Source organism: Littorina saxatilis, linkage group LG5, assembly GCF_037325665.1.
Source record: "Littorina saxatilis isolate snail1 linkage group LG5, US_GU_Lsax_2.0, whole genome shotgun sequence".
NCBI classification, from domain to species: Eukaryota; Metazoa; Mollusca; class Gastropoda; order Littorinimorpha; family Littorinidae; genus Littorina; species Littorina saxatilis.
Genome location: NC_090249.1, coordinates 33,580,699 through 33,608,262, shown reverse-complemented (window position 1 = coordinate 33,608,262; position 27,564 = coordinate 33,580,699). Strand labels below are relative to the sequence as shown.

Sequence of the window (27,564 nt, the reverse complement as noted above, 5' to 3'; positions counted from 1 at the left end):
ACCGCTCTTCCAGGTGCTACTAAAGGTTCGCGTGTACTGAAGTCTTGCCAGTTTCGATCAGGCCAGTCACTTCTCTCGCCCTGCGGCGCGTCTGGGCTTGCCTGCGATCGATCCTTCGATCAGCGATCGCCGATCAATCAGTGATCGGCCCAGATCAATCGCCGATGATCGGTGATCGAGGAGCAGTCAGAACTTGTTCCCGACCTGGAGCGACGAGAGACCATGTGGGTCGAGTCCATTGTCAACTTTCTTGCGGCGGAACGCATTGTCGTACACCCCTTGGAGAATGAGGGTGGCCCTCTTTGCTACTATAACGCAGCACTACCCACATAGGAATTTCGGGGTGTGAGGATAATCGTTTACCTAGCGACGGACGGGTTCACTTTTTGTTGTAACGACGATCAGTTTACTAAGACTGGTGGGACGGGTTCGTCGCTATAGCTCTGTGACGTGGAGGCTAACTTTACCCCTCGTTCGATTCGTGGGCAGGCCGTGAACATACCGCTACCGCAAAGAAAGAGGTATTAGACTTTCAATCCTGTTCAAGCTACGTCTTTCTGGCAGACACAATTGAATCCGATCAGCTCTGATCAGGTCTGCGGTTGTCTGCCAGAGAGATGTATCTTGAACGGGATCAAACCGGCAGAAAGTAGCATAAGATTTCTTCATTTCTTTTGAAGATCGGTCTTTCTGGTAGAAAAACCTTGGATCCGATCAGTTCTGATCAGGTCTGAGGTTGTCTGCCAGAAAGGCGTAACTTGAACAGAATCAAACCTTGCCAATTCACCAGGCTGTTGATCGATCGATTACCTGAGGTTTCAGTTTCGTGAAGTAAGCACTGAGAATAAACCAAAACTAGCTTGACACGCTCGGAAAAACTAGAATTACTCGGGAGAAATGACGTGTGGATAAGCTCAGTCAGTTTCGCTTTTGTGTGAAAGCGAAAGCTGGATTGACTATATTGATTGATTTCGTAGAAAAAGACATACACCTTCCCTGTCTTGTTTTCGAACTGGAAGATTTGAAGAGTGCAGCATGATATCACTCTTCAAATCTTTAGAAGCATCGAGTTAATTGTTAGTTTTATTTTTGCTGGAAAGTGAAACTTGATTTTGAAAGAAGAAAAAAATTAGTTTACTTGTCTCACTACGTCTTATTCGTATTCTCGCAAAAGTGTCAGGGCTTTGAAAACATGAACGCACGCATGTTTGGAAATGGCCCGGGTGGTGGTCCGCGGCCTGAGGACGGCCGGGGGGGGGGGGGGGGGGGGGGGGGGGGGGGGGGGAGGGCGTGGGTATGGATGGGGGGCATACCGTCTGGCAGCTCGCTTTCCCCAGGGCTAGGGAAACAAGAAATCAAACTGATGTCCATGAGGCTAACTTCAGTCAAATGACTATATGAAATAACCTTCCCTTCCCTTCTTTATCTGCTGCCTGCCGCTTTCTTTCACTACTGACTGAAACATGATCGACCGCAAACACTAATTGTTCACTGAGTTGAACTGAGTGTTTTCTCTGGAACGTTAATTGATGTCAATTTTTTGTTCCATTGTCATTGAGAGAAAAAAATTCAAAGGAATTCGGTTTAAAAGGAGAAGTCATATTTTCCCCAAAGACCGGTTAGAGTTTCATTGACTCGCGTACGTGCAAGTGCCCATTGGCGATCACTGTGTGTGTCGGTACATGTATGTAAACATGTGTATGGTGCACGCGAATGCACACACACACACACACACACACACACACACACACACACACACACACACACACACACAAACACACACACACACACACACTCCACAACTGAAAATAAATGTCTAAGTCAAGTGCCTCTGATTTTGTAACAGACTTGTCGCCCTTGTCCGCATGCGCAGACGTTAGCGGAAGTAGTGACAAGATTGAAAGTAGGCAAGTGGTCTGGCATATTGCCTTGCTGACACATTCGGCCGACAGATATAACATTTCTGTTTCCCAGAAACACCAAAGCTGTTTGTGAAAACGCAGAAAAGAACTAGAAGGAAGGTAGGGTAAAGACTTGGCCAAAATGTTTCTGAAACCATTCCGTGTTAAAACTCAAACCGCCGTGAAGGGCTCTGACAGGTAAGTGAATCTGGCATTCTTTTTCTTACCGTTTTCAAAATTGGGAGTTTATTTATTTATTTATTCATTTATTTGTATGTTTTATGTCTAAGTTTCTTCACGAGATTGTCGCAAGAATCAGACTATCATACACACACACAGCACACACACACTGACACTCACACACATCATCACCCCCATCATCATTATCATCATCATCATCATCATCATCATCATCATCATCATCATCATTTTGTATCCAGGTTTCCCAATTGCTTCGTTTCCGGCCGATTTATGTGGAGCACGTGATGCGCACAAAAAATATTGGCGGTTTAGAAGTGTCGTCTGCGCAATGATCGCGGCGGCTTTCTTGACCGCCAAGGACGACCGCGCACGTTGTGAGACGTCATTCGTTAGACCTCAATACACAAAGGAAAGCCAGTACGTGCCAACACACTACCTCGTAAAGTCCTTACAATGCACGTACATTTCATAAATTTAAATGACCGTAAATGGTGAGCACAGAAACCAAAGCTTACACTTGCAGTTAACACTTAGAAAGACCAGACTCTTTTTTTTTTTAATAAGTATTGAGATTTGATTTGCGCATGGCTTAAATGTCATTGCTGATTTCTTTTTCCTTTTCTTTTAACCCCCCCCCCCCCCCCCCCCCCAAAAAAAAAAAAAAAAAAAAAAAAGTTTAGGTAAAATCTTTAGCAGCTGGTGCCCATGTCCGCATGACCTGTACCAACGTGGCCTACCTGATGTGCTTTCATTTTGAGACCTGTGCTTGATTAGTGCATGAATAAGATTCCACTGTTAGTGTTACATTTGTTACCTTTCTTTTTACCAGGAAAAAGCTTCGGTCAGAAATTCAGCAGCAGTTTCCATGTCTGACCAGTGCCCAAGTAGCGGACCTGATTCCTGGCAAAGGGGACATGACTCAAGCAAAGATCGTCACTAACTCAGACTCGGACTTCATGGTCTACTTCTTCCAGAAAAATCCCATCTTCTTTGAGTCCTTCAAGAACTTATTTCCAACAGGTGACTGATGTTGAACAGAGGAAGCCCCCTTTTTATACACACCCCCCCCCCCCCCAATTACCATTTAAGACCTTAATTCTGCAGAGTTTCTGTTCAGAAGCTCTGTAAATTTAAATCCATTTTAGACTCCCACCTGTTTAAGACCTGATTTTCTCACATTTGGGACAGTCTAACTCTTAAAAAGGGGGTCGACTATAGTCGTCATTCTGCAGAGAATGCTGGAAAATGTTATTTGTAATTGCAACTTTTGCCTCTGGCCCAAGCACCAATGGCGACTTTTAAGTGAAAGACATAATATCTTGAATGTACCAAAAGCTAGCACACTTTATTTAATCACATGACTTTTTAAGTTATTTTGAGATTGTATGTTTTCCTTGTACACAAAGTTATGTAGGATATCAATATCAAATACTGATACATGTATGTCATATATCTTTTCTGCCATTTTGTTCTCATGCAGTGTACACACTGTGGAAGTTTCCAGATATTTTACCAGTGTTCACAACATACCCTCCAGTGCTTGACAAACTGCTGAAAGGTGCAGGTAAGAGCTCAACTATATTTCAGTAGGGTTCATCTAATTCTATAGAATTTAAGTGAGGTGAAAGTGAGAATGCATAGGAGACAGAAACTTGAAGAAGACTCACTAATAAAATGTTTTAAAAAGTGAGACTTTTTTCCCTTAGTGTGCAAATACGTATGTATACAGTGATACCTGCGATGAAAGGACCCCTTGGGACCAGCCAAAAGTGTTTGTACTGTATTTATAATCGTTTACAGGCACGTAGTGTGTGCTGAAGAAAATTTTTCAACTTTATGTAATATTTTAATGGACAATAAAGCGATGTTATTATTGTTATTGTTATTGCAGTTGGCCTGTTGTGAAAGGTATAATCTGTTAAGGTAATTAGATATAAAAAAAAAAGGTCTACAGAAGATGTCCTTTATTGGGAGGTGTCTACCCATTGAAAGGGACTTAACTTGCGGGTACTACTGTTGTTTCACTGTGCTTCATTCTCAGTATAATTAGCATGTAACGGTGACATTAACAGCATTTTGTTAATACTAAGAACCATCTGTTGTTTGAAAGTGCATGCATGTGACTGTCTGTGTTTATGTGCTGCTTCATTTATGGCATTATTTTTTGTATTGCTTTACAGATTTAATGTTGCCTGGTGTTGAAGTAAAGGGAGAGCATGGCCCCAAGATGTTTGGAAAACTGCAGAAAGGAGACCTGTGTCTCGTCAGGCTGAAAGGAAACAAGTAAGGATGTCAGTCACAGGTGCACATGCACAGGTACCCAACGTTATTTAATAATCATATCAACATTTCAGACTTTGTGCTTGGCACCAAGGAGTGGATAGACATTTGCTGGGAGAAACTCTGTCAGAGGTTTTGTTCAGTGTTGAAGAGTTGTGTTCCTTGAAGGTGAGGTGAAAATGTCCATACACCAATAGTGTCACAATGCAGAGAGATATCTAATGTGCCTGTTTTCCACACACAAAAAGTGATTACATGCAGTGGACAGTGTCAGCATTTATTATGCAATTTCTGCTCGCTATGATGACCTTTTTCTTTTGAAAACATGCAAATCTGAGCTTATTGTTCACTGTAGCGCTGTCTGTGTCTTCATATTTTTGCTTCACCTTTAAAAATTAAAGCACATAACTCTCACAACTCATGAAAAAATTGACAAGAGTTACAGTGGTACCTGTGATGAAAGGACACCCTTTGGAACTGCCCAAAATGTTCATGCATTGCAGTAGGTCGGTCATGACACTTAGCAGGTATATATTTTGGTCGAGATAATAGACAAAAAGGGTCCTTTCATGGGAGGTGTCCTTTCATCGGAGGGGCTTTATATGGCAGGTACCACTGTATTTCAAAGCATCATTTATTGAGATGATGTTTATGTGTTAGTATTTTGGGTGAAGAGTGGTTAACAGTTCCTCTATCTATTTATTGATTGATTTATTATTTAGCTGTTATATAATTAATTATTCATTTATTTACTTTGCCTACGACAGAGCCCCAGTAATGCTTGGTGAAGCTCTGCTGTCGGGAGAGGACATGTACATGTCTGCTCTGAAAGGGAAAGGTGTCCGCACACTTCATATCCTGGGCGACCATTTGTGGTGAGAGTGGGTTTTTTTTTCATCCAGGTTTTTTATTCAGTACTCTTGGTCATCACACCATAATGCATTAACCACACTGTGTTTTAATTAACATAAATAACTATTCTTACCAATATTATTGCTATGCCATGGGCCCCCTTCCCCTGGCTTGTCACCCTGAGGAAAGATAGTACATAGCTGCCAACCCTCCCTAGAAAACCGGGAAATTCCCGATTTTATGTCCAGTCCCGGATTTTCCCGAATAGTGCAAAAGTTTCCCGATTAAATTTTTTTCGAGTATAGTTATATAATGACTGGAGTGTATTTTCAAGCGCCTGTACTCGGCGTGGTTTCACTTCTGAACTCTCGTTCAGCGCGAGGCTTCGTCACACAAACGCTGTGATCAAAATCGAAACTAAACGAGAATAGGCGAGATTTGTGGCTAGCGCATGCGCTTCAGTCGAATGTGGATGAGAAGCAGAAGAAGAAGCAGCAGCAGACGACCACAAAATGAAGAAAACAACGGTCCAGCGGCCGAAAGTCGGCCCGAAAGTTCTTGTAAAATTTCAAAAGAGTTACAAACAAGAGTATGACTTCATCTCCGAATCGACAAGACGCGGCATACATTTCGCGTTTTGCACCAAGTGCCGCGAAGATATATCAGCATCGGACATGGAGGCCGGGGGGATATTGAAGCTCATTCAAGAACAGCAAAACATGAACGGAACCGGGGGACAGCCGTCCAGAAAGATTACCCAACTGTTCGCTTCAGACGTCGATGTTCGAACTATGAACGCTGATCCGTGCCAGTTATGCTGTTGTGAACTGTGATGGCAACAGCAATCTCCTAGTTCATACCCCTGGAAGGTGTAGTGTGTTGTGACTTTTGGATTGTGAAATAAACTCAAGGAAGTAACTAACAAGTAACATGAACTATGATTTTGGTGCTGTTGTGAACTGTGATAGCAAAAGATATCTTCCCCGGCCCCACATAATTGGAAGATGTGAGTGTCAAGAAGTATGAAATACTGTAGAAGGAAGCTTGACGTGCATTGGTAAGTCACTACATCTACTCTCTCTCCAGCTCATTCTTCCTTTTTTGTGACAAAATTTGCTGCCAGAAACTGGCTATTATAATCCTCAGAATGCACCAGATTGCACCATTTTGCATCCTTTTTTTGAAATATTTTACGGGGGGGCATGCCCTATTTTTATCTGGGAAAAGTTGGCAGCTATGGATAGTAGCCCAAATACTGGAAATGAAATACCATAATGTTGGTTGCTGTCAGGTTTCTGTTTTGTTTTTGTTGTTATTATGTTTTTTTCCCAATAGTATTGCAATTGATAATGTTCTCTTTTTTCATGTGACATTTGTTAAAATTCAAACTGTTTCTTTATTTTCATACTTTCTCTTCCAATCCTGTGCCTTTCTTGTTTGTTTGTTTAACCGTTTTGTCCCATTGTTAACCCTCAGGCTGGTTGTCGCGACATATGTCGGGCAACTTTACGTATACTGTCACCTGGTTGTCACGACATATGTAGCGCTACTGGCTCAGTCTGTTTGGTCAGTTCCGATTACCTCCCATGGATGCGAAAACCTATATGACCGTTTTTTGTTATTTTTCTCTTTGTTAATTCACCAGTGGCTATGTAACATGTGTTACAGAATTGTACCAGTGTAATGGTTCAGTATATATGCTTGGACTGTTAAATGGTTTGATGTGTTTATTTTTATTTTGTTTGGTTGAGAAAGAAAGAGAATAGAAAGGGAAGTATGTTTGGAGGCCCTGGGCTGACTACAATATTGATTTGGGCATCAAGTGAGCGACCAGGGATTAACCAACTAATCTTATTAACCCTGCAGGACTGGGTGGCCGAGTGGTAACGCACTTGCGCTCGGAAGCGAGAGGTTGCGAGTTCGACCCTGGGTCAGGGCGTTAGCAATTTTCTCCCCCCTTTCCTAACCTAGGTGGTGGGTTCAAGTGCTAGTCTTTCGGATGAGACAAAAAACCGAGGTCCCTTCGTGTACACTACATTGGGGTGTGCACGTTAAAGATCCCACGATTGACAAAAGGGTCTTTCCTGGCAAAATTGTATAGGCATAGATAAAAATGTCCACCAAAATACCCATGTGACTTGGAATAATAGGCCGTGAAAAGTAGGATATGCGCCGAAATGGCTGCGATCTGCTGGCCGATGTGAATGCGTGATGTATTGTGTAAAAAAATTCCATCTCACACGGCATAAATAAATCCCTGCGCCTTGAATATGTGCGCGATATTTAAAAAAAAAAAATCCCTGCGCTTAGAACTGTACCCACGGAATATGCGCGATATAAGCCTCATATTGATTGATTGATTGAACCATTACACTGGTGCAATTCTGTAACACATGTTACATAGCCACTGGTGAATTAACTGAGAGAAAAATAAAGAAAAACACTCATATAGGTTTTCGCATCCATGGGAGGTAATCAAAACCGACCAAACAAACTGAGCCAGTAGCGCGACAGATGTCGTGACAACCAGGTGACAGTATACGTAAAGTAGCGCGACATATGTCGCGACAACCTGCCTAAGGGTTAAGATTCTTGCATGTCAATACCTGTTCAGCAAGACAATGCATCCATTTCATTTGTTGATATTCCAGGGAGATGGGAGACAAATCCAAGCCACCACTCATCCCTGATGGTGAGGATGATGATGACACCGACAATGAGTCAGATGGAGACGAGTCATCACAGGCTGCAGAGGGGGCATGCCGGGCGATGGAAGAGCTGAGCGTTCAGGAGAAGGGGGACAATAATTCAACAGATGCTGGAGCTGCTGCTGCTCAGGTCAATGAGGATGATGGCGGTGAGGAAGACGAGGACGGAGCGGCAGCAGAAGGAGGGATTTACATGACTTCTGAAAGTCTGGAACCAGGTAAGAGTTGGTTTTTTTGTCCCAAGCAGCTTTACAAAACAAATGATATGTTTGCATGTGTATCTTAAAGTCAGTTTTGTTTAAACTTTGTTATCTCAAATGCATCCTTACCCAATCCCCTACTTACTAATAGTTAATCAGGTACAAAATGGCATGTTCTTATATTTTCCCTTTTCCAGCTTCAAATGTAATGCGTGCTGACATGAAACTTTTATTCCGTGTTTTTACCACTTAAAATATTTGTATGACCTGTGAGAACCAGGGGTGGGACTTTTCCACGAATCCGCGGATTTCCGCGGACACTTCATCACAGTATCTATAACTTGTTGACTGAATGATATGAAGAGAAGTGAAGATGGAACAGAACACTGGAGGCTTGAGAGTTAAATTGTGCTGTCTGAAAACTCCTGATAACTAATAGTCATGTTGAGCTTCAATGCATTGGGGCGTCACTTGGATCATACTATTGCCAGTATTGGATTATGGATACATGGTCTTTTTTGAATGTCTTTTTTACCTGATCCAAACGAGTTGAATTTTAGTCTCAAAATGCACCAGATTGCACGGATTTTAATTTACCATTTAAAAAAAATCGGGTGAGCATGCCCCCGAATCCCCCTAGAATAAAGGGATTTCCTCTTTTTTCAGCACAAGAGAGTCCCACCCCTGGAGAACACAGAGACGTTTTCGGCAAGTTTGTTTATGTGTATACACAATTTACTGTGTTTTCAGAAGACATGGATCAGCTCCTAGAGTCCTGCTTTAAGTGTGCCCTCAAAGCGAAGATGAGCAAAAGTGACCTCCCCTTGCTGACCTCCACGGTGCTCAAGGGTTACATGCAGCCATAGTGAGTATTCATGTTCGATGGCCAAACTCTCTCATAACTATGACTCTTATCTGCTCAGGTGAGTCAAAAATCATTAAAAATGCAAAGCATATGTCTACGTCTGTGTTTGGAGTCCAAACAAAAAAACAAACAAGAGGAAAGGAAAAGGAAGTAGATGAACAATAGAGTGGCATTTATAAGAAAGAAAATTGGATGGTAGAACTTTTCAGCTTTTGAAGAAGCATCAGAGTGGCATTTTAGATTCAGCCAAAATGATGGTAGAACTTTTCAAGCTTTATAATTTAGAAAAAAGAAACAAATCCACTCAAACTAAAATAAACTTCCTTGTCGATCTGCACAATGCTTGTGGGCTAAACTTTTGTAATGTGAAATCAGCTGGACTGGTTTGCAGTGTGTAAGGCACTTACATACATAAAACCAGTTGGCAGAATTAAGCTGATGGCTATCACTATAAACATGTGACTGCTGAATACTTGTACACATACCTTTGAGCGCTCAAAGACTATAGGGACATTTTGTCTGTTTCAGTGCACAGGGGAGAAGCCTGGATCTGAAGAAATCTTCCTATAAAAAGGTATGATTCAGTTTTCCAACCAGCGCAAAAGAAAAATTCTTCCCAATCTCTATAACTCCCCCCCACCCCCCCTTCCTCCCTGTATAAATTGCTTTGGTGCTTTTGTCATACCTGCTTTGTCTAGTTTGCCAGAGAGAAAACATAACTTTGATATGATATAATGGTTTTGAATTACATTTGGATACCAACTACTGATTGATTAATTGATTGATTTATTTATTGAATTTGAATACGCCTATTGAGTGTTTTTTACTGGTATCTTTTTCTTGAAGCTTTCCAAGTTCTTACAACAAATGCAGAGCGAAGGGTTCATCAAGCTGAAAACAATATCCAAAGGTGTGGATGCCATCACGGAATTTGATAAATCACACATTGGGTAAGTACCCTTTCTGCAGAGCTTGAAGGGAACTGTGCATTTACTTTCACTTTCACTTTTTTTTAGATTTATGAAACATGTCTTCTAAATCTAAAAAGACAAGCCACAAAATTTCTTCTAATAGAATTAGAATATCATGCACACTTTTTTGTGTGGGCTGAAAATGTCACAAACTAGTTCCAAGGTGGAATCTAAGCACAAATATTGAACTGTTTTAAAAAAAATTATTTCTATCGATGGAATATATTTGAATTCCTATCTTTGAGTTTGAGCAATGGGACACCAGAGGCCAACTTAAACTCATACTTAGGCGACTGGCCGAGACTACAAAAGAGTGCACCTTTGAATGTGTTTAGTCATACAAAATACAGGGATTTCTAACTAAAATGTATCGATACATACATTTAAAAAGAATAATTGTTCACGAAAATTTGACATGGATCGCATGAGTCATTGTTCATCGCAACCGTTTGTGTGGTCTTGTAAGAACATAGACTGTATCGATATGCATCAAATGTCGTATTTTGGTCAAACATTCACATTATGTATAACACTTTTTGTCGATGGGGGAAAAGTTACATCAAGGACTGCCGTACATTTCTGAACATGTTGTGGCCATTTCGGCAAATTTGCTGAAGAAATTAAATCCTTGCAACATCCCTGGTCTATTTACTTACCTGAATTATTGTACTCTTCACGAAAGAATAGTTCAGTGGTACCTGCGATGAAAGGACACCATTCGGACCAGTTAAACGTGTTCTCACATTGCAGGTGGCATGTCAGGGTAGGTAATATTTTGATCAAGATAATAGACAAAGACTGAAGGTGTCCTTTCCTTGGAGGTGTTCACTCATTAGAGGGGCCTCACATCGCAGGTACCACTGTAGTACCTTTAGCCTGTCCCAAGGCTGTCCACAAGTCAGCTACCACTGTACTCTGACGTGAAAACTGAACACCGTTATGTTCTACGTGATACATTTACTCTGCTTTCTCTCTTTAACAGCCTGCGAGGTCTGGAGATTCCCGAGATCGTTCCAGAGCAGAGCAGTGAGGAATCATCTTCAGAGGAAAAATTCGAGCCTCCACTGTTTACTGATGTCTTGTGCGTCACTGCCAATGTTATGATACTTCTGTCTCCGTACGGCTACACGTAGGTGACACAGTGTGTAATGTTTGTGTTTTGACTTTTGTTTTCTGTAAATATTTGTTGGATAATGGTCCATTCTGAAAATATACTTTCTAAAAGTCCTGATAGTTTTGTGCCCATGTTAAAGTTGGTATTATGATGGCATAGATACTGGGTTGTTTCAAAGTTGTTTAGCTAAGGGGTGCCAGTGACTGGAGTCAGGGGATATAACATTAAAAGGCAGGAGGGTGATGAGAAAGGTGTGACAGACAGAAATGTATCCTCCATACGTGAGAGAGACACTCGTGAGATAATAATCGTTCAAATCACATGTGTGTATATCATGTAAATGAGGTCATGTCAAGCAAGTCTGGCAGGGACCTGTTTTTCCACTGCTTATGATGCCAAAGTCACCAAGACAAACGACATAATAGAGAAAAAAAATTGCGCTCGCTAATTACCCTCGATAAATTTTTAGAACTAACACGTCACACCACACTTTCAGAGTGACGTTTCTTTACTTTGACGTAATAGATTGCACGATGCTTTAGAAGAGATTGAGGTTCCAAAACAAGCGTCTTCAAGTTAGCTGCCTGGACTGCAGGACATTTTCAGTAAAATACACGTAAGTACAGTATGTAGGATAAACAGAATACTACATGGCTTGCTGTTTCGTACCAGATTTACACTCGTTGCATTTTCAAATAGTGAACAGCTCGCTTTTGCTCGCAGTTCAATATTTAAAAAAACTTGTGTAAATCTGGTACGACACAGCAAGCCATGTATTATTCTCTATATACAATGGAACCAACCTTTTAAGAACGCTTGCTCCCCCCCCCCCCCCCACTCCCCCCTACCTTTTAAGATTGTTTTTTGTCCCAGATTTTCTGCTCATTACCTCTTTAAAATTACCCTTATTGTAAGACAATGTACTCCTTTTTTATGACCTGATTTTCTCAGATTTTTAGAGGTCTTAGAAATAAAAGATCAGTGTACCACTGTGTAGCTCTTGGTAATTTATGTCTCATTTCATCTCCTTTTAGAAGGGCGGGGATGTAGCTCAGTCGGTAGCGCGCTGGATTTGTATCCAGTTGGCCGCTGTCAGCGTGAGTTCGTCCCCACGTTCAGCGAGAGATTTATTTCTCAGAGTCAACTTTGTGTGCAGACTCTCCTCGGTGTCCGAACACCCCCGTGTGTACACGCAAGCACAAGACCAAGTGCGCACGAAAAAGATCCTGTAATCCATGTCAGAGTTCGGTGGGTTATAGAAACACGAAAATACCCAGCATGCTTCCTCCGAAAGCGGCGTATGGCTGCCTAAATGGCGGGGTAAAAACGGTCATACACGTAAAAGCCGTGGGAGTTTCAGCCCATGAACGAACAAACAATCTCCTTTTAGAAAGGGCATCTCTAGGTCTGATTCATAATCATCACAGACAATGTAAAGCGAATAGACTACAAAATGAAAATAATAAGGAGTAAGATGTTTTTGTTTCTTGGTTGGTTTGTCTCTTTGTTTGTTTTTTCAATGCTGTTTCCAGTATTTCTGGAAAGGTTGTTGTTCAGCTCTCAAATTGTTTTGATTTATTTGTTGTAGTCCCTTTTCTAGCATTGTTCGATTTTATAAATGAGTTCTATTGTTGTCAATTTCTTTACAGAAAAGGCGCAACGATCAGTACACAAGAACTGAGAGAAATCATCACAGACTATGTGAAAGCCAATGAACTGCAAAATAAAAACAATCAGGAGTAAGATATACTGAATTTGCAGTCATCTCCATGTGTGTGTTTTTTGTTTTTGTTTTATGTTTGTTTGGTTGTTTGTTAGTTGAAGTTTTAATATTGTAGCATCTGTTGATCTATCCTTTAACCCCCAACCTCATCTCTCTCTAAATCTTCTTCTTCTTCTTGGCGTTCGCAGAGGTTACACAATCAGTCCAGCACTGGTGATAAATGTTGTCGTTTTCTCCAACTCCTGTCGACTGCCGTATAGTTTGGTCTGCAAGGGAGTTGGTGACGGCCACACTTCTTTTCGTTCCTCATCTAGTAAGGGACATCGCTGTAAGATGTGTTCCGCTGTTTGGTCCTCTTGACCGCAGGCACAGGTTGGTGATGGCGCCAGCTTGAACTTTCGGTTCATGTGAGCATTGAGCCTGTTGTGGCCAGTACGCAGCCTGATGAGGTTGACTTGCTGCTCTCTGGACATTGTGTGGTAGTCATCTCTGTTTGTCCTTGGCCTCATCAATGCCTTGATGATTGTCTTCTGCTCACTAAAGCTGACACTGTTTTCAGGTTGGTCTTCCACGGCTCCTTCTTTTGCCAGCTCATCTGCCCTTTCATTTCCTGGTATCCCACAGTGTGCTGGTATCCACTGGAGGACAACTCTTCTGGTTTGTCTGACCATCTGTAATGCTTTGGCCAGCTGTGGGAGTTTGTCGTTCTCTAGGGCCTGAAGGACTGAAAGGGCGTCCGAGAGGAAGACAACTTGGTAGCAAGGGTCTGCGGAGTCCTGAACGAAGGAGGCGGCCTGCATGAGAGCTTCTGCTTCTGCTTTATAGTTTGTGCAGTGTTTGCCAGTGGCGACGCTGGATGTAGCTGTATGTCCCCCAGGGAACTGGATCAGAATGCCTGCACCTCCATTGAGCACGGCGTTAGTTGCTGATCCATCGGTGTATACATGGATCCACGCCTCTTTTGGGTACTGTTCGTCGATCAGGGCTAAGGTGAGTGCCTGTCGAGCTGTGTCATTCTGATCTTCTCCTGAGGTAACATGTGGAACACTGGTGCAGATCTGGATGCCTGGTTTCTCTGTTGCCTTGGGGGTTTCCTCTTCTTCTTGAGTCAGAGGTAGAGTGTTCTGTGGAAGGACTTCCCTGTACTGTCGAGAAAGTCTCTTGCTCTCGTGTACAAAACTGCTCCGCTTAAGCCGGTTCTTGGTGAGGTTGCTCAGTCTGTGCTTCATGGGGTGGTCGGGTAGGCACTTGAGCTTCTCGGCCTGTACCATAGTCTTGGCTTCTCTTCTCTGACAGAGGGGTTGGATGGTGGTAAGCTTCTCCATTTCCTTGATGGGCGTGGATTTCATTGCACCGGTGATGAGTCGGAGGGCCTGGTTTTGCACACGGTCAAGGGTCTGCAGGTTTGTCTTGGCTGAGGTTGACCACGCTGTGGAGCCGTACTCGAGGTGGGGTCTGATTGTTCCCTGGTATACTGTCTTCAGTATCTTCTCGTTCGCTCCCCAGGTGGTACCTGCCAGCTTCCTGAGTATGGCTAGCTTGCGCCGGGCCTTCGTCTCTGCCTGTGCAATGTGTGCTTTCCAGGTCTGCCGTCTATCAAAGGTGACACCAAGGTACGTTGCTTCTTCATCCTCTCTCAGAGGAGTTCCACCAAGCCTAATGGTTCCGGCTTTCTGCTTTGGCGACAGTGTGAATAGGGTGGTGGAGGATTTCTCCTTGTTGATGGAGACGCACCAATCTTCTGCCCATGCGTTCAGCCTATCTGCCGCTTGCTGCATTCTGTAGGTGGCAGTACTTGCGTGCTCCTCCTTGCACCAGATCACAAGGTCGTCTGCGCAGAGAGCAGCTTTGATCCCCTTGGGCATCTCAGACACCAGATCGTCGATGAAGAGAAGGAAGAGTGTTGGGGAGAGGACTCCGCCCTGAGGGACGCCATGACGAAGGAGGAACTTCTTGCTTTTGGTCTGGTCGACGTTAACTCTTGCCCTGCGGTTATAGAGGTAAGAGCGAATCCACTGGTACATGTTGCTGGACACGCCTTTCCTCAGCAGTTTTACAAGGAGTCCATCTTTCCAGACCTTGTCAAAGGCCTTCTGAAGATCTATCCAGGTGACGAAGACCAGCTTCTGTTCCTGAAAGGCATCTTCAACTTCTTGCGCCAGGTAAGTGACCTGATCTTCAGTGCTTCGGAACTGTCGGAATCCAGCTTGTTCAGGGGCGAGGAGGTTCCTGGATTCCAGGTACCATCTGAGGCGCTCGTTCACAATTCTCTCCAGGGTCTTCACAACACAGCTGGTGAGGCTGATTGGGCGATAGCTGGTGGCCTTCTTTGGATCCTTCCCTTTTTTTAAGATGGGGATCATGATCGCTTCTCGCCAGAGTTGTGGTAGCGATCCTTCTTGCCAGCTGCTGTTGAAGACCTCAAGTAGCTTGTTCTCTGCTGCACTACCAAGGTGGGTTAGCATCTCGTTGGTGATGCCGTCTGGGCCAGGGGACTTCTTCGCCTTTGACTTTTTCAGAGCTGAGTGCAGCTCGTGGAGTGTGAGTGGTTGACTCATGGCGTCCACTGTCGACTGTCTGGCAGGTCTCTCTCTTTTCTCTCTTCTTGCTTCTCTCTGTTTCTCGGGGCTAACATGGAGGTTGCTCTCAGCTGCATAGCTTTCAGCAAATTGGTTGGCAGCATGCTTTCCAGTTAGCACCTTCCCGTTCTCTTCTAATGTGATCTTTCCTCTGCTGGTGTTCTCATCATTCAACTGCTTGGTGAGCCTCCAGAGCTTTCTGCCATCCTTCTCAAGGTTCAGAGAGCTTGTCTTCTCTTGCCAGCTTCTCCGTCTTGCCTGTAGCTTCTTTTTGAGAAATTTGGCTTTGGCTTCCTGGAGGCGGATGTTGTTGTTTTGTGACGGGTTGACTTCTGCTTCCCTTCTGGCGTCTGCCAGATCATCATCCAGTTCCTGCAATTCATTACTCCAGTAGGGCTTATAGTCTCTCCTGGCACCCCTGGGAATGGACTCACGCGCTGCTCTGAGGATGCTCATGTTGAAGTCCTTCGCCACCATGTTGATGTCTCGACCCTCGACTCTGATGTCTTTGGTGAGTTCGCTGGTGCGGTGTCTAAAGAGGAACCAGTTCGCTCTTTTGTAGTTCCACCGTGGGAAGGAAGCTTCAGTGCAGGACTCCATGCCCAGGGTCAAAAAGACTGGCCGATGGTCACTTCCACCTAGCTGTTCTCCGACCTCTCTGCTGGTTAGCTGGTGCATGTCTTCCGTGCAGAAGGCTAGGTCAGGAGTTGATGTAGTGTGCCATCTTCTGGAGTAGAATGTAGGGCAGTCAAAGGGACTGTTCAAAAGGATGAGACCTTTGTCGTCCTGCCAGTTCTCCACCTCTTCTCCTCTCCGATCCAGGTGGTCATATCCCCAACTCTGTGAATGACTGTTGAAGTCACCCACCACGATGAAGTTGGAGGCCTTTGCGGGGATCGTGTCAAGGGCGAGGTGTCTATCATTGGGGCAGTAGAAGTTGACAAGATGGAATTCTGATGTCTTCGTCTGGATTCGAATCACCTGATATTCGGAGTCCTCCATGTGCGTTTCTATCAAACAGGCATTGATGTTGTTCCTGATGAGGGTCAGGATTCCTCCTTTGCTTCGGTCTGTTCTGTCAGACCTAAGGCATTGGTAGCCTCTCACTTTGAAGGACTTTTGGGATGTCAGGTGCATCTCCTGAATACAGCAGATGTTGATGTTCTTCTCATGCAGGATATGCTCCAACTCTGTCTTCTTGTTCAGGATACTTTCTGCGTTCCAGTGCATGACCTGAAAAGGTCGCTGCTGACTGGGTTTCTTCCTGGTTGTGGTGGTGCCAGTCACTTTCCTCCCGCGTCCCCTAGCGTGACAAGACGGACGGGAGGGACCTCCAGTAGTTGGGGCTGGGTCCCTTTGAGGCATGGGACCCGACGCTGCTCCACCCTGGGGGGTCCTCAATGGGCGAGCGCCATTTCCATCTGTGCTGGTTGATTGTGTCATCATTTGCGTAAGTGCGTGTACCCGTGGTTTGTTAGAATGCGCCGTGCGGCCCGGGTCCTCCGTCTTCAGCATTCGGGGTTTTCTGTCGGGGTTACCTCACCCTTAGCTCATGGCCCGTACGTCCTACCCTGAGAGCACAGGGGGGAGGATTTTCCGGGATCCCACCCGGAGCCAGTTTGGTCCGCGGCCGCAAGCGGCTGATCTCCATATCTGAAGACCGTTCCCCTATCCGCCACCCGGGGACGCGCTGGGTTGGGGGTGGTTGCCCCACTGAAAATCCCACACTGGGTTAAGAAAGATCAGCCTGTCCCAGCTCTCTCTCAATAAGTTGCAGAAATATTCTTAGCTGATTTTGTTCTTCATTGGTAATTTCTAGTACACAGAGGAGTTGGCTTGAAATAGTTAGGGCAGTACATGTACGTGTGTATCAGCATGTGTGTGTATGTGTGATTGAATGCTCTTTAATTTCTGTTCCCATGAAAAAAATGTATAATTATTATTATTGTTATTGTTTTTATTATTATCATTATTATTATTACATGTTGCAGATGTAAATGATTACTGTTTATTTGTTTGCTCACCTGCACTGTGACTGTTGCCAGACAGGTGTTACTGGATCCCATCCTGGCAGAGCTGGCACTCACAAGGAGCGAAGGAGACCAATCTTATCTCACCTGGAATACACTGGTACAGAGGTTAGGCGGTTATTCACTTATACATTGCCCCCCGCGGGTTAGGGGGAGTCCCATATTGGTTGGGACGAGAAAGAATTTACCCGATGCTCCCCAGCATGTCGTAAGAGGCGACTAACGGATTCTGTTTCTCCTTTTACCCTTGTTAAGTGTTTCTTGTATAGAATATAGTCAATGTTTGTAAAGATTTTAGTCAAGCAGTATGTAAGAAATGTTAAGTCCTTTGTACTGGAAACTTGCATTCTCCCAGTAAGGTAATATATTGTACTACGTTGCAAGCCCCTGGAGCAAATTTTGATTAGTGCTTTTGTGAACAAGAAACAATTGACAAGTCAAGTGGCTCTATCCCATCTCCCCCCTTCCCTCCGTCGCGATATAACCTTGAACGGTTGAAAACGACGTTAAACACCAAATAAAGAAAGAACTTATACATTGATCACGAGGTGAACATTGTTTTTGTTCAGTACATCTGATTTGTTTTTGAGGTTCAAGTGTATTTGGTGTAGGTTTAATAACAATAAAAAATAGTGCTATGCAGAATAAAGTACAGACACTTTCAAACACATTCAACACCCTGGCCATGCATTCATATGCAGGCCGGCACGGTTGGCCTAGTGGTAAAGCGTCCGCCCCGTGATCGGGAGGTCGTGTGTTCAAACCCCGGCCGGGTCATACCTAAGACTTTAAAATTGGCAATCTAGTGGCTGCTCCGCCTGGCGTCTGGCATTATGGGGTTAGTGCTAGGACTGGTTGGTCCGGTGTCAGCATAATGTGACTGGGTGAGACATGAAGCTTGTGCTGCGACTTCTGTCTTGTGTGTGGCACACGTTAAATGTCAAAGCAGCACCGCCCTGATATGGCCCTTCGTGGTCGGCTGGGCGTTAAGCAAACAAACAAACAAAAATTCATATGCAGATTGTATGTGCTTGTTCACACTCTCCAGAGTAAACAACGAAGTGACTGTGGTAAGATGAACAAAGTTAAAAAACAAAGGATTACTGTACTCACCGATACAAAGACGACACAAGACGATAACGAATTTTCGCTTCTGGAAGCTTCATCAGGAAAAACAAACAAGTCGCGTAAGGCGAAAATACAATATTTAGTCAAGTAGCTGTCGAACTCACAGAATGAAACTAAACGCAATGCAACGCAGCAAGACCGTATACTCGTAACATCGTCAGTCCACCGCTCACGGCAAAGGCAGTGAAATTGACAAGAAGAGCGGGGTAGTAGTTGCGCTGAGAACGATAGCACGCTTTTCTGTACCTCTCTTCGTTTTAACTTTCGGAGCGTGTTTTTAATCCAAACATATCATATCTATATGTTTTTGGAATCAGGAACCGACAAGGAATAAGATGAAAGTGTTTTTAAATTGATTTCGATAATTTAATTTTGATAATAATTTTTAAATATTTAATTTTCAGAGCTTGTTTTTAATCCAAATATAACATATTTATATGTTTTTGGAATCAGCAAATGATGGGAGAATAAGATGAACGTAAATTTGGATCGTTTCATAAAAGAAATATTTTTTTTACAATTTTCAGATTTTTAATGACCAAAGTCATTAATTAATTTTTAAGCCACCACGCTGAAATGCAATACAGAAGTCCGGGCTTCGTCGAACATTACTTGACCAAAATTTCAACCAATTTGGTTGAAAAATGAGGGCGTGACAGTGCCGCCTCAACTTTCACGAAAAGCCGGATATGACGTCATCAAAGACATTTATCAAAAAAACGAAAAAAACCTATGGGGATATCATACCCAGGAACTTTCATGTCAAATTTCATAAAGATCGGTCCAGTAGTTTAGTCTGAATCGCTCTACACACACACACACACACACAGACACACAGACACACGCACATACACCACGACCCTCGTTTCGATTCCCCCTCGATGTTAAAATATTTAGTCAAAACTTGACTAAATATAAAAAGAAAGAAGTTGTCTTTTGTGTTCTTGTTTTTTCTGATGAAGCTTCCAGAAGCGAAAATTCGTTATCGTCTTGTGTCGTCTTTGTATCGGTGAGTACAGTAATCCTTTGTTTTTTAACTCTGCAGAGTAGTAAAGAGAAGAGTATGTTTCTGTTTAAAATGACGCTCTTGTTACGCTCAGTTAATGTAAAAAATGCCCTCGTAAACTGATTCAGGGTAGTAGTCACTTCCAGACAAAGTACAGTCCAACCTGTTTTTAATGTCCAGCCCAGGGATCAACCAAAAGTGGTCATAATAGACAGATGGTTGCTATGGGAAGTTATATTAAGAAGAACAGTTCGCCGGCAATCCATTCTGATGGTCATTATGAACAGGTGGTCATTATCAAGAGATGGTCCTGACTGTATCAGTTGATAAGTTTTCGTATATATATACCAGTTGACTGAAAGGTTGTTGTATTACCCAATATTGACGGACTGTGTGATGATATCTTCTGCTATGGTCTGTTGAGACAGTGATATCAAAATCGAGACAGGAGGTCGAGATTTTGATATCACTGTCGAAACAGACCAATAGCAGAAGATATCGTCACACAGTCAGTCAATGTTAGATATATTGCTAATTCTCTGGAAAGAAATTACAAAAGTATTTGTCTCAGTTTTGGCTGTTCCATATCCCTCCCTCTGATTATTATTTCTTTTTGTTCACTCTTTTCTTGTACTTTTCAGCGTTTAGAAATGTCTTTTCTTTCAAAAAGTCTTTAGTCACTTGGTCAACTAAATTCTGGGATCATTACATTTTCATATATATTTGTTTGTTTTTAAATTTAGGTGTTTTTGTTTTTGAAGTGGGGAAGCAATAAAGAGGTCGTCGATATCAAAACTGATATCGACGGAAATGTCGTCGATATCACTTTTACAATGAGCTCAGTTTTGCCCAATTGACCAATGGAAATCCACGTAACATATGAAATAGCATGCATGTTACAGGATTGGAAGCAAGCTGCAGGCGGCCACTGTCATTCAGTACCCAGGCAAGCATCCTCTCCTGAAGAAAGGCAAGATTGACCCCATCAAACTGGAGGTGGAACAAAGGGGCTCCAAGAAGAAGGTGTGTGACATTTTCTTGTTGCTGCTTTTTGTTTTGTCAGTGTTTCTTTCAGTTGAGATTTCTGAAAGGGTTTCTGCAGTGGCACCTGTGATGTTAATACACCTCCCAGTAAAGGACACCTTTTGAAGTCCCTGTATCTGTTGTCCTGGCGAAAATATACCTATTATGACTGGCCACCTGAAATGTTGGGACACTTTCAGCTGGTCCCAAGAGTCCTTTCACCAGAGGTACCGCACTGTATTTACAATGTATAAACTATTCAGAAGAAGTAAAGGTGGAAACAAGAGTTCAGTTGAAAGTATGCTTCTTAGACCCAAGCAAGTGAGCGCAGCTAAGGCAGGAGACAGGAAAAGGCAGGATACTGAACAGCGACAATATTTATATATACCTTCATATTCTACCAAATATTTCCGCCACGCAGGACAGTTCACATTGCGGTTTTAGATAATATATAAAAATTATGTTTGTTTTTCAGAAGCTGACACAATGGTTTCAGCTGAATTGGTGTTTTTTTCTCACAATATCATGTCTATTATTCAGGTGACGACGGTACAGAACCTGGAGGCCTATGGAATTGATCCGCGTCAGTTCGGCCAGATGGTACAGCGACGAGTGGCGGGCAGTGCTACTGTCGTCCAGTCAGAACAGAAGAACCGGGGTCTGGACATGCAGGTGCAAGGAAACCAGATGGACTTCATCATCAAATTCTTGCTAGGTCAGTCAGACATTTTCTTTTCTCTTTGATTCATTCGCTTGTGACTTCCCAGCATGCGGCCGAACATTCCGTCAAGCTAAGTTTTGTCTACTAATTGTTTGTCTGTGCACTTAAAAGACCGTTGGGTCGATATATTTGTGACTGTAACGTATTGTTTTGTCAATAACAAACGTTCCAACAGCTTACCTTTCTTGTTTTTGTGTGTGTTTTTTTCTCTTTGAATTTAAATGTGAATGTCTGTCCAAGTTCTGCCAGGTGTCTGTCTGGCTCTTCCTGATCTAAGCATGCTTTTTACATTTAATCAAGTTTTGACTAAATATTTTAACATAGAGGGGGAATCGAGACGAGGGTCGTGGTGTATGTGTGTGTGTGTGTGTGCGTGCGTGTGTGTGTGTGTAGAGCGATTGAGAGTAAACTACTGGACCGATCTTTATGAAATTTGACATGAGAGTTCGTGGGTATGATATCCCCGGACGTTTTTTTTTCATTTTTTTGATAAATGTCTTTGATGACGTCATATCCGGCTTTTTGTAAAAGTTGAGGCGGCACTGTCACACCCTCATTTTTCAATCAAATTGATTGAAAATTTGGCCAAGCAATCTTCGACAAAGGCCGGACTTCGGTTAATGCATTTCAGCTTGGTGGCTTAAAAATTAATTAATGACTTTGGTCATTAAAAATCTGAAAATTGTAATTAAAATTATTTTTTTATAAAACGATCCAAATTTACGTTCACCTTATTCTTCATCATTTTCTGATTCCAAAAACATATAAATATGTTATATTCGGATTAAAAACAAGGTCTGAAAATTAAAAATATAAAAATTATTATCAAAATCAACTTTCCGAAATCGATTTAAAAACAATTTCATCTTATTCCTTGTCGGTTCCTGATTCCAAAAACATATAGATATGATATGTTTGGATTAAAAACACGCTCAGAAAGTTCAAACGAAGAGAGGTACAGAAAAGCGTGCTATGCAGCACAGCGAAACCACTACCGCGCTGAACAGGCTCGTCAGTTTCACTCCGTTTTGCACAAGCGGCGGACTACGGTCATTGTGAAAAATTGCAGTGCGTTCAGTTTCATTCTCTGAGTTCCACAGCTTGACTAAATGTAGTAATTTCGCCTTACGCGGCTTTTTAGGTTCTGCAGCTGTTTGTCCTACATTCCGTGTATATTTATTATCTTCTTTGTTCTTCTGCGCTCATGAACTGCAACTACTGAGTGCTCTTCTTTATTTGACAAATTGGCTTTTACATGCATAGCCAAGTTACTCCCCCCTCCATTTTAAGCTATCATACTCTGTTTTTGTAGGGGGGGGGGATATGTATTTTAATGATTTCATATTTTATTTGAGAATGCATGAACCTTAACCATTACTCCATCTGGTGATTGAGGATGGGATAATTTGTCTCCCTTTACTATGGCATATATATTTTGCTGTTTTTATGCTGGTGATTATCATGGTGTCATCTGTGTAGAGTTCCTGGTTTGCCAAATTAGGTTCTGCCTTTGGTCAGAAAGTTGTTGCTTTTCTTGCACACCTTCTTCCCTTTTCTGTAAACTTGAAGATGGTTTATTTATTCATTATTTATTTTTTATTTTTTTATTTTAAATGTAATTTGTATCACATAATTTAGTTTTTAATTCTGGGTGAAAAAAAGCCATTGCAACTGGTCATTAGGTGGAAATGTTTGAATTTTGTGTTGCAGAAACATACAGGATCCCAAAGAAGTATGTTCAAGGCATAGAGAAGGCTCCAAAAAAGAAAGGGAGATAACAGCGGCATATGATAATTATGTTTAATAACAAATCTCTAACATGACTGAATCTGCAATCTGCACAGACCCTACCAAACATCCACGAATAGCCCCCCCTCACCTTCCCCAATCTACTCCTCTACCGTTCCCCCACACCCCCCATCAACACACATGCGCACACGCATATAATCATGCAAACATCTATACACAAACACACATTTACACGCACATGTACGTATAGTTTGTGTCTAGAAATTCTTTACAATCTGAAGTTGTATGACAAAAGCCTTTGGGACATTAAACCTATACTGCATTTTTTATCGCTGTGTTTGGATGTCGTGATGTTAAGAATGCTTTTGGAAAAAATCTGACTTTTTGAGCATACAAGAAAAAGGATTAAATGTCTTGATGAAAGTAGAGAGGGAATGAATATGGAGGGATTTTAAATAACATGAAATAATATACGTGTGCATTGGTGATATACATGTAGCACAAACACATTTACCAACCCCTACATCTTGAACTTACTGGCGTAAACCGACGCGACTGTACTCATGCTTAAAATACGCATACACAGTCACACACATGTACGCACGCAAGTAATCACACATGTATGCAAGCACACACACAAACACGCGTGCAATTAAAGTAGATTTTTGTCCTAACCTTACAAGATATCTGCAAGACTGCTTTTGTAAAGCAGCAATGCATCATCTTCCAAGGCTGTATTGATGATAAAATAATAAGGATATTTGTACCTCGCAAATTGTATTATTATAGATTTGAGCATCTTACAATACAAAATATATACACAAAAAAACAATCCTGTTTGCAAGGCACACTCAATTATATCAAAGTAAACTATCAGTGTACAAATGATTAAAGGCACAGTAAGCCTCCCGTAAACCATCACAGATACTGTCAGGCTTTTACACACAGTACAAACACCCTTTCATTTAAACACTCATCGCTTGAGAACATCCTGGGTGCCCTCCGTAAAGAGCGAGCAATTTTCAAAGTATTAATTTTTGCGTGGTTTATCTTACCCCTGAGCCATTGTGAACCCGTGTGATCCAGTTTCCCTTTTTCACAATGCAGTCAAGTAATTTGAATAGAGAAGGCTCCAAAAAAGAAAGGGTTTATCTTACCCCTGAGCCATTGTGAACCCTGTGATCCAGTTTCCCTTTTTCACAATGCAGTCAAATAATTTGAATGCGACTCGCTGTGAGCTTATCTGCAATAGCACGTTATTATGTACCTCTGACTATGCACGAAACAAACGGCTGTGGTTCACAAGAACTCTCGCGATGGCTTTTGACTGTTCAGAGGAACTGGCAATAGGCATAAACCGTCGTCTGCTACGAGAACCACGACCTTGCGTGACCGTGCTTCCGGGCGTTTCTTTTTTCAAACTTTCAAAACTTCGAATTGTACTGATCTTGTCTTGATGAAAAAAGAATTCTTTTATGATTTAAGAATGTTTGTGTAACAAGCTGTCAATTTATTATTTAGATTTTAAAAGTTAGGTCTAGCGCCAAAACGCACCACGGTCCGATTGTCTCTGACACAATCCGCAAAATTAATTCTTTGAAAATTGCTCGCTCTTTACATAGGGCACCTAGGATGTTCCCGTTTGGTGAGCGTTCAAATGGAAGGGTGTTTGTACTGTGTGTAAAAGCCTGACAGTATCTGTGATGGTTTACGGGAGGCGCACTGTGCCTTTAACTTTACAAACCACATGTATAGATTTGATGACTAGTAAATCAATATGTGTGGGTGCAGGGTGTTTTGCTGTGTTTTGGTCTGTGAGAAAGACAGATTCTGTGTGTGTGTGTGTGTGTGTGTGTGTGTGTGTGTGTGTGCGTGTGTGTGTGTGTGTGTGTGTGAGGTCTATCGGTCTCTCTGTGTCTGTAATGGACAGTGTCTGTGTGTTTTATCTCACTTTGTCAAGTATCGCACTGCATGTGGCATGGCATGTATGTGACTAATCTTAACACACTGAGAGTGTCAGCAAGTACATCAGGCAAATCCCCACGAAATAAAAGTCACAGTGTTTATGGAATCACAACATTGACTTGTCGTTCTGGAACAAGCCATTACAGCGTAAAAAGCGGGCATTGGCGGACAAAGGCCAGACCCACAGGCACCGAAAACTTTTCAATTAGAACGGTGTGTGTGTGTGTGTGTGTGTGTGTGTGAGTGGTGGAAATTGTCATTTAGAACTCTGTGTGTGATGTGTGTGTGCGTATGCGTGCCGTGTGTGTGAGAGAGTGGTGGAAATTGTCATTTAGAACTCTGTGTGTGATGTGTGTGTGCGCATGCGTGCGTGTGTGTGAGAGAGTGGTGGAAATTGTCATTTAGAACTCAGTGTGTGTATGTGATGTGATGTGTGTGTGTGTGTGTGTGTGTGTGTGTGTGTGTGTGTGTGTGTGTGTGTGTGTGTGTGTGTGTGTGTGAACAAAGAGGTAACTTTTAAAAGAACTCTTCCGTCGATGTTCCGGAAGTGTCGATCACATACTGAACATCGAATTTCTCAGAGAATCATTTTCAAGCGCCTGTCGAACGATTTTGTTGTTTTGACCATTTTCGCACAACGTTGATCACCATTTCAGTGAATTACCTAATACACGCAAGGGGTCGCTGGACCTTCTTCACGCATACCAACCGTTTTGTTTGCCATGCTATGCTGGTGACAAGGTCCTTGTTAGAATAAACAGAGGGACAGATATCCGGCTTAGCAGCGGTAGCTATTGCCTCAAGTTACCATCACAACTTCACATTTTGATCATATTTGTCGTGGTTGGTGATGGTGGCGGCGTTGGTTTTTTATTTGTTTTATTTGTTTTATTGTTGTTTTTGTTGTCATCGTTGTGTAGTTGTATTGTTGTCGTTGCGGTGTTTTATTTATTACTGCGAGTGGGGTTCTTCATAACATAGAAATCACACACACACATACACACACCACACCACACCGCACCACACCACACCACAATATACTACACGTACTGAATGATAAACTTCAACGTTCATAACCAGAGACCCTGGATGTCGGCATTAGGGGAGGAGGTGACACCAGGGATTGCTCTTAAACTTTAAACTTAAAAAAAAAATAAAAAAAAAGGTGATTGAAAGACAATTTAGGGGGCACTGACAGAGACGTCGCCGCGCAAAGAATGGGAGGTGCTCTCGTCATGTTGAGGAACATCTTGGCCTCCGGAGAAATAAGCATAAGGACAATGTTGTGCATCTTCAACTCGAATGTCAAATCGGTCCTGCTGAGTCTACGGCTCTGAGACGTCGAGGATGACCAAGGTGACGCAGCAAACGATTCCGACATTTATTAGCATCTGTCTAAGGCCGCGCATCTTTAGGATCAGGTGGACAGACAAAATCTGCGGGCAAGGAGCCTGTTGACAGCCGGATTCTGAGGAGAAAGTGGGGCAAGATTGGACACACCCTAAGGAACACAACATCCAGCATCACCCGCCAAGATCCCATTTGGAATCCGGAGGGGAAGAAAAGGAGGGGAAGGACAAGAAACCGCTGGAGGCGAAACGTGCATATGGACGCGGAGCTAAAGAGGCAGGGCAACAGATGGACAGAGGCGGAAAGAACTGCCCACGGCAGAGTGCGATGAAAAAACGTTGGGGGAAAGGCTCTTAGTAGATAAGTACGTTTAAAAAAAAGTAATCTAGTTAATTTTTGAGCCAGTCAAAATGGCGATTGTGATTTTCATGTTTGTTTTTACACGGGAAGTAAAACTAGAGCTTTATGAGAATTTTTTGGAAATTGTTCTTGTTGTTGCTGAAGGCAGGCACGTACAGTCCTTCTTGCCGTGTAAACGATTCGACTCGCCATCTCAAAGCTGGCATGGCTTTTGCATGGGAAACGACCATCCTTTTACTTGAAAACATACCATACTTCAGTAGCCTGGTATCTTACTGCGAAGAGTGAGTATTTTTGTATGAATCAATTTCTAACCGACTTTAGTCAGCGAAAGTCTGCGATGTGCATTTTAATCATGAAAACTTTCACCATGCTCAAGAAGCAGCCAGGATGTTAATTTTTGGTATGTGTCCAAGTGATGGGATGGCCGTATTCGACGTAAAAACACGGGAAGAAGCGTGCCTGTAAAGTTTAATCGTGGCACGTGCTACAAGCTCCAGCGGCGATCTCGCGCCAGCTGGGCACCGTTTTTTTGTGAGCACAAACGCTTATACCCATATTTTAATGATGCCAGAGATGAAACGATGAAAAAAGGTCATCTGTGTTCTGTGTGCCACGATGAAAGTAAGTTTTCCTGTAATGTAAGCTAGCGGTTAGTTTTTAAATGACTTAATTGAAATAGGTGTAGGCTATTTCAAGTCTTGACCATCATTGGTTTTAACATTCTGTGAAGCAGGTGCACACTAGCTTGTAACCCAATCCGCCGTCTCAATAATCGAGAAACCCCAACACTTTATTTTAGTTAATCGAATTGCCACCTTCACAAAAGGGGCATGGG

The 27,564-nt window shown here is 42.7% G+C and overlaps 1 protein-coding gene across 1 annotated transcript; it reads left to right on the top strand.

Moving 5' to 3' along the window:
• Nucleotides 1-1,886: 1,886 nt before the first annotated feature.
• LOC138966932 (eukaryotic translation initiation factor 2D-like) lies at nt 1,887-23,378 on the top strand. The gene is made up of 15 exons (XM_070339335.1): nt 1,887-2,099; nt 2,932-3,122; nt 3,583-3,666; nt 4,283-4,385; nt 5,150-5,257; nt 7,886-8,160; nt 8,893-9,007; nt 9,536-9,581; nt 9,854-9,957; nt 10,961-11,107; nt 12,742-12,831; nt 17,440-17,532; nt 20,461-20,581; nt 21,122-21,296; nt 23,013-23,378. Exons 1-15 carry the CDS (start codon nt 2,044-2,046, stop codon nt 23,078-23,080), a joined length of 1,776 nt encoding a protein of 591 aa, XP_070195436.1. The 5' UTR covers nt 1,887-2,043; the 3' UTR covers nt 23,081-23,378.
• The last annotated feature ends 4,186 nt before the right edge of the window (nt 23,379-27,564 follow it).

What these genes read in the sequence shown, in the direction of transcription:
- LOC138966932 (XM_070339335.1), top strand. Translation starts at nt 2,044, where the DNA reads ATGTTTCTGAAACCATTCCGTGTTAAAACTCAAACCGCCGTGAAGGGC. An exon ending in ATCCTGGGCGACCATTTGTG is followed by an intron (nt 5,258 to 7,885) that starts GTGAGAGTGGGT and finishes TTGATATTCCAG; the next exon opens with GGAGATGGGAGACAAATCCA. An exon ending in TGGAATACACTGGTACAGAG is followed by an intron (nt 17,533 to 20,460) that starts GTTAGGCGGTTA and finishes TGCATGTTACAG; the next exon opens with GATTGGAAGCAAGCTGCAGG.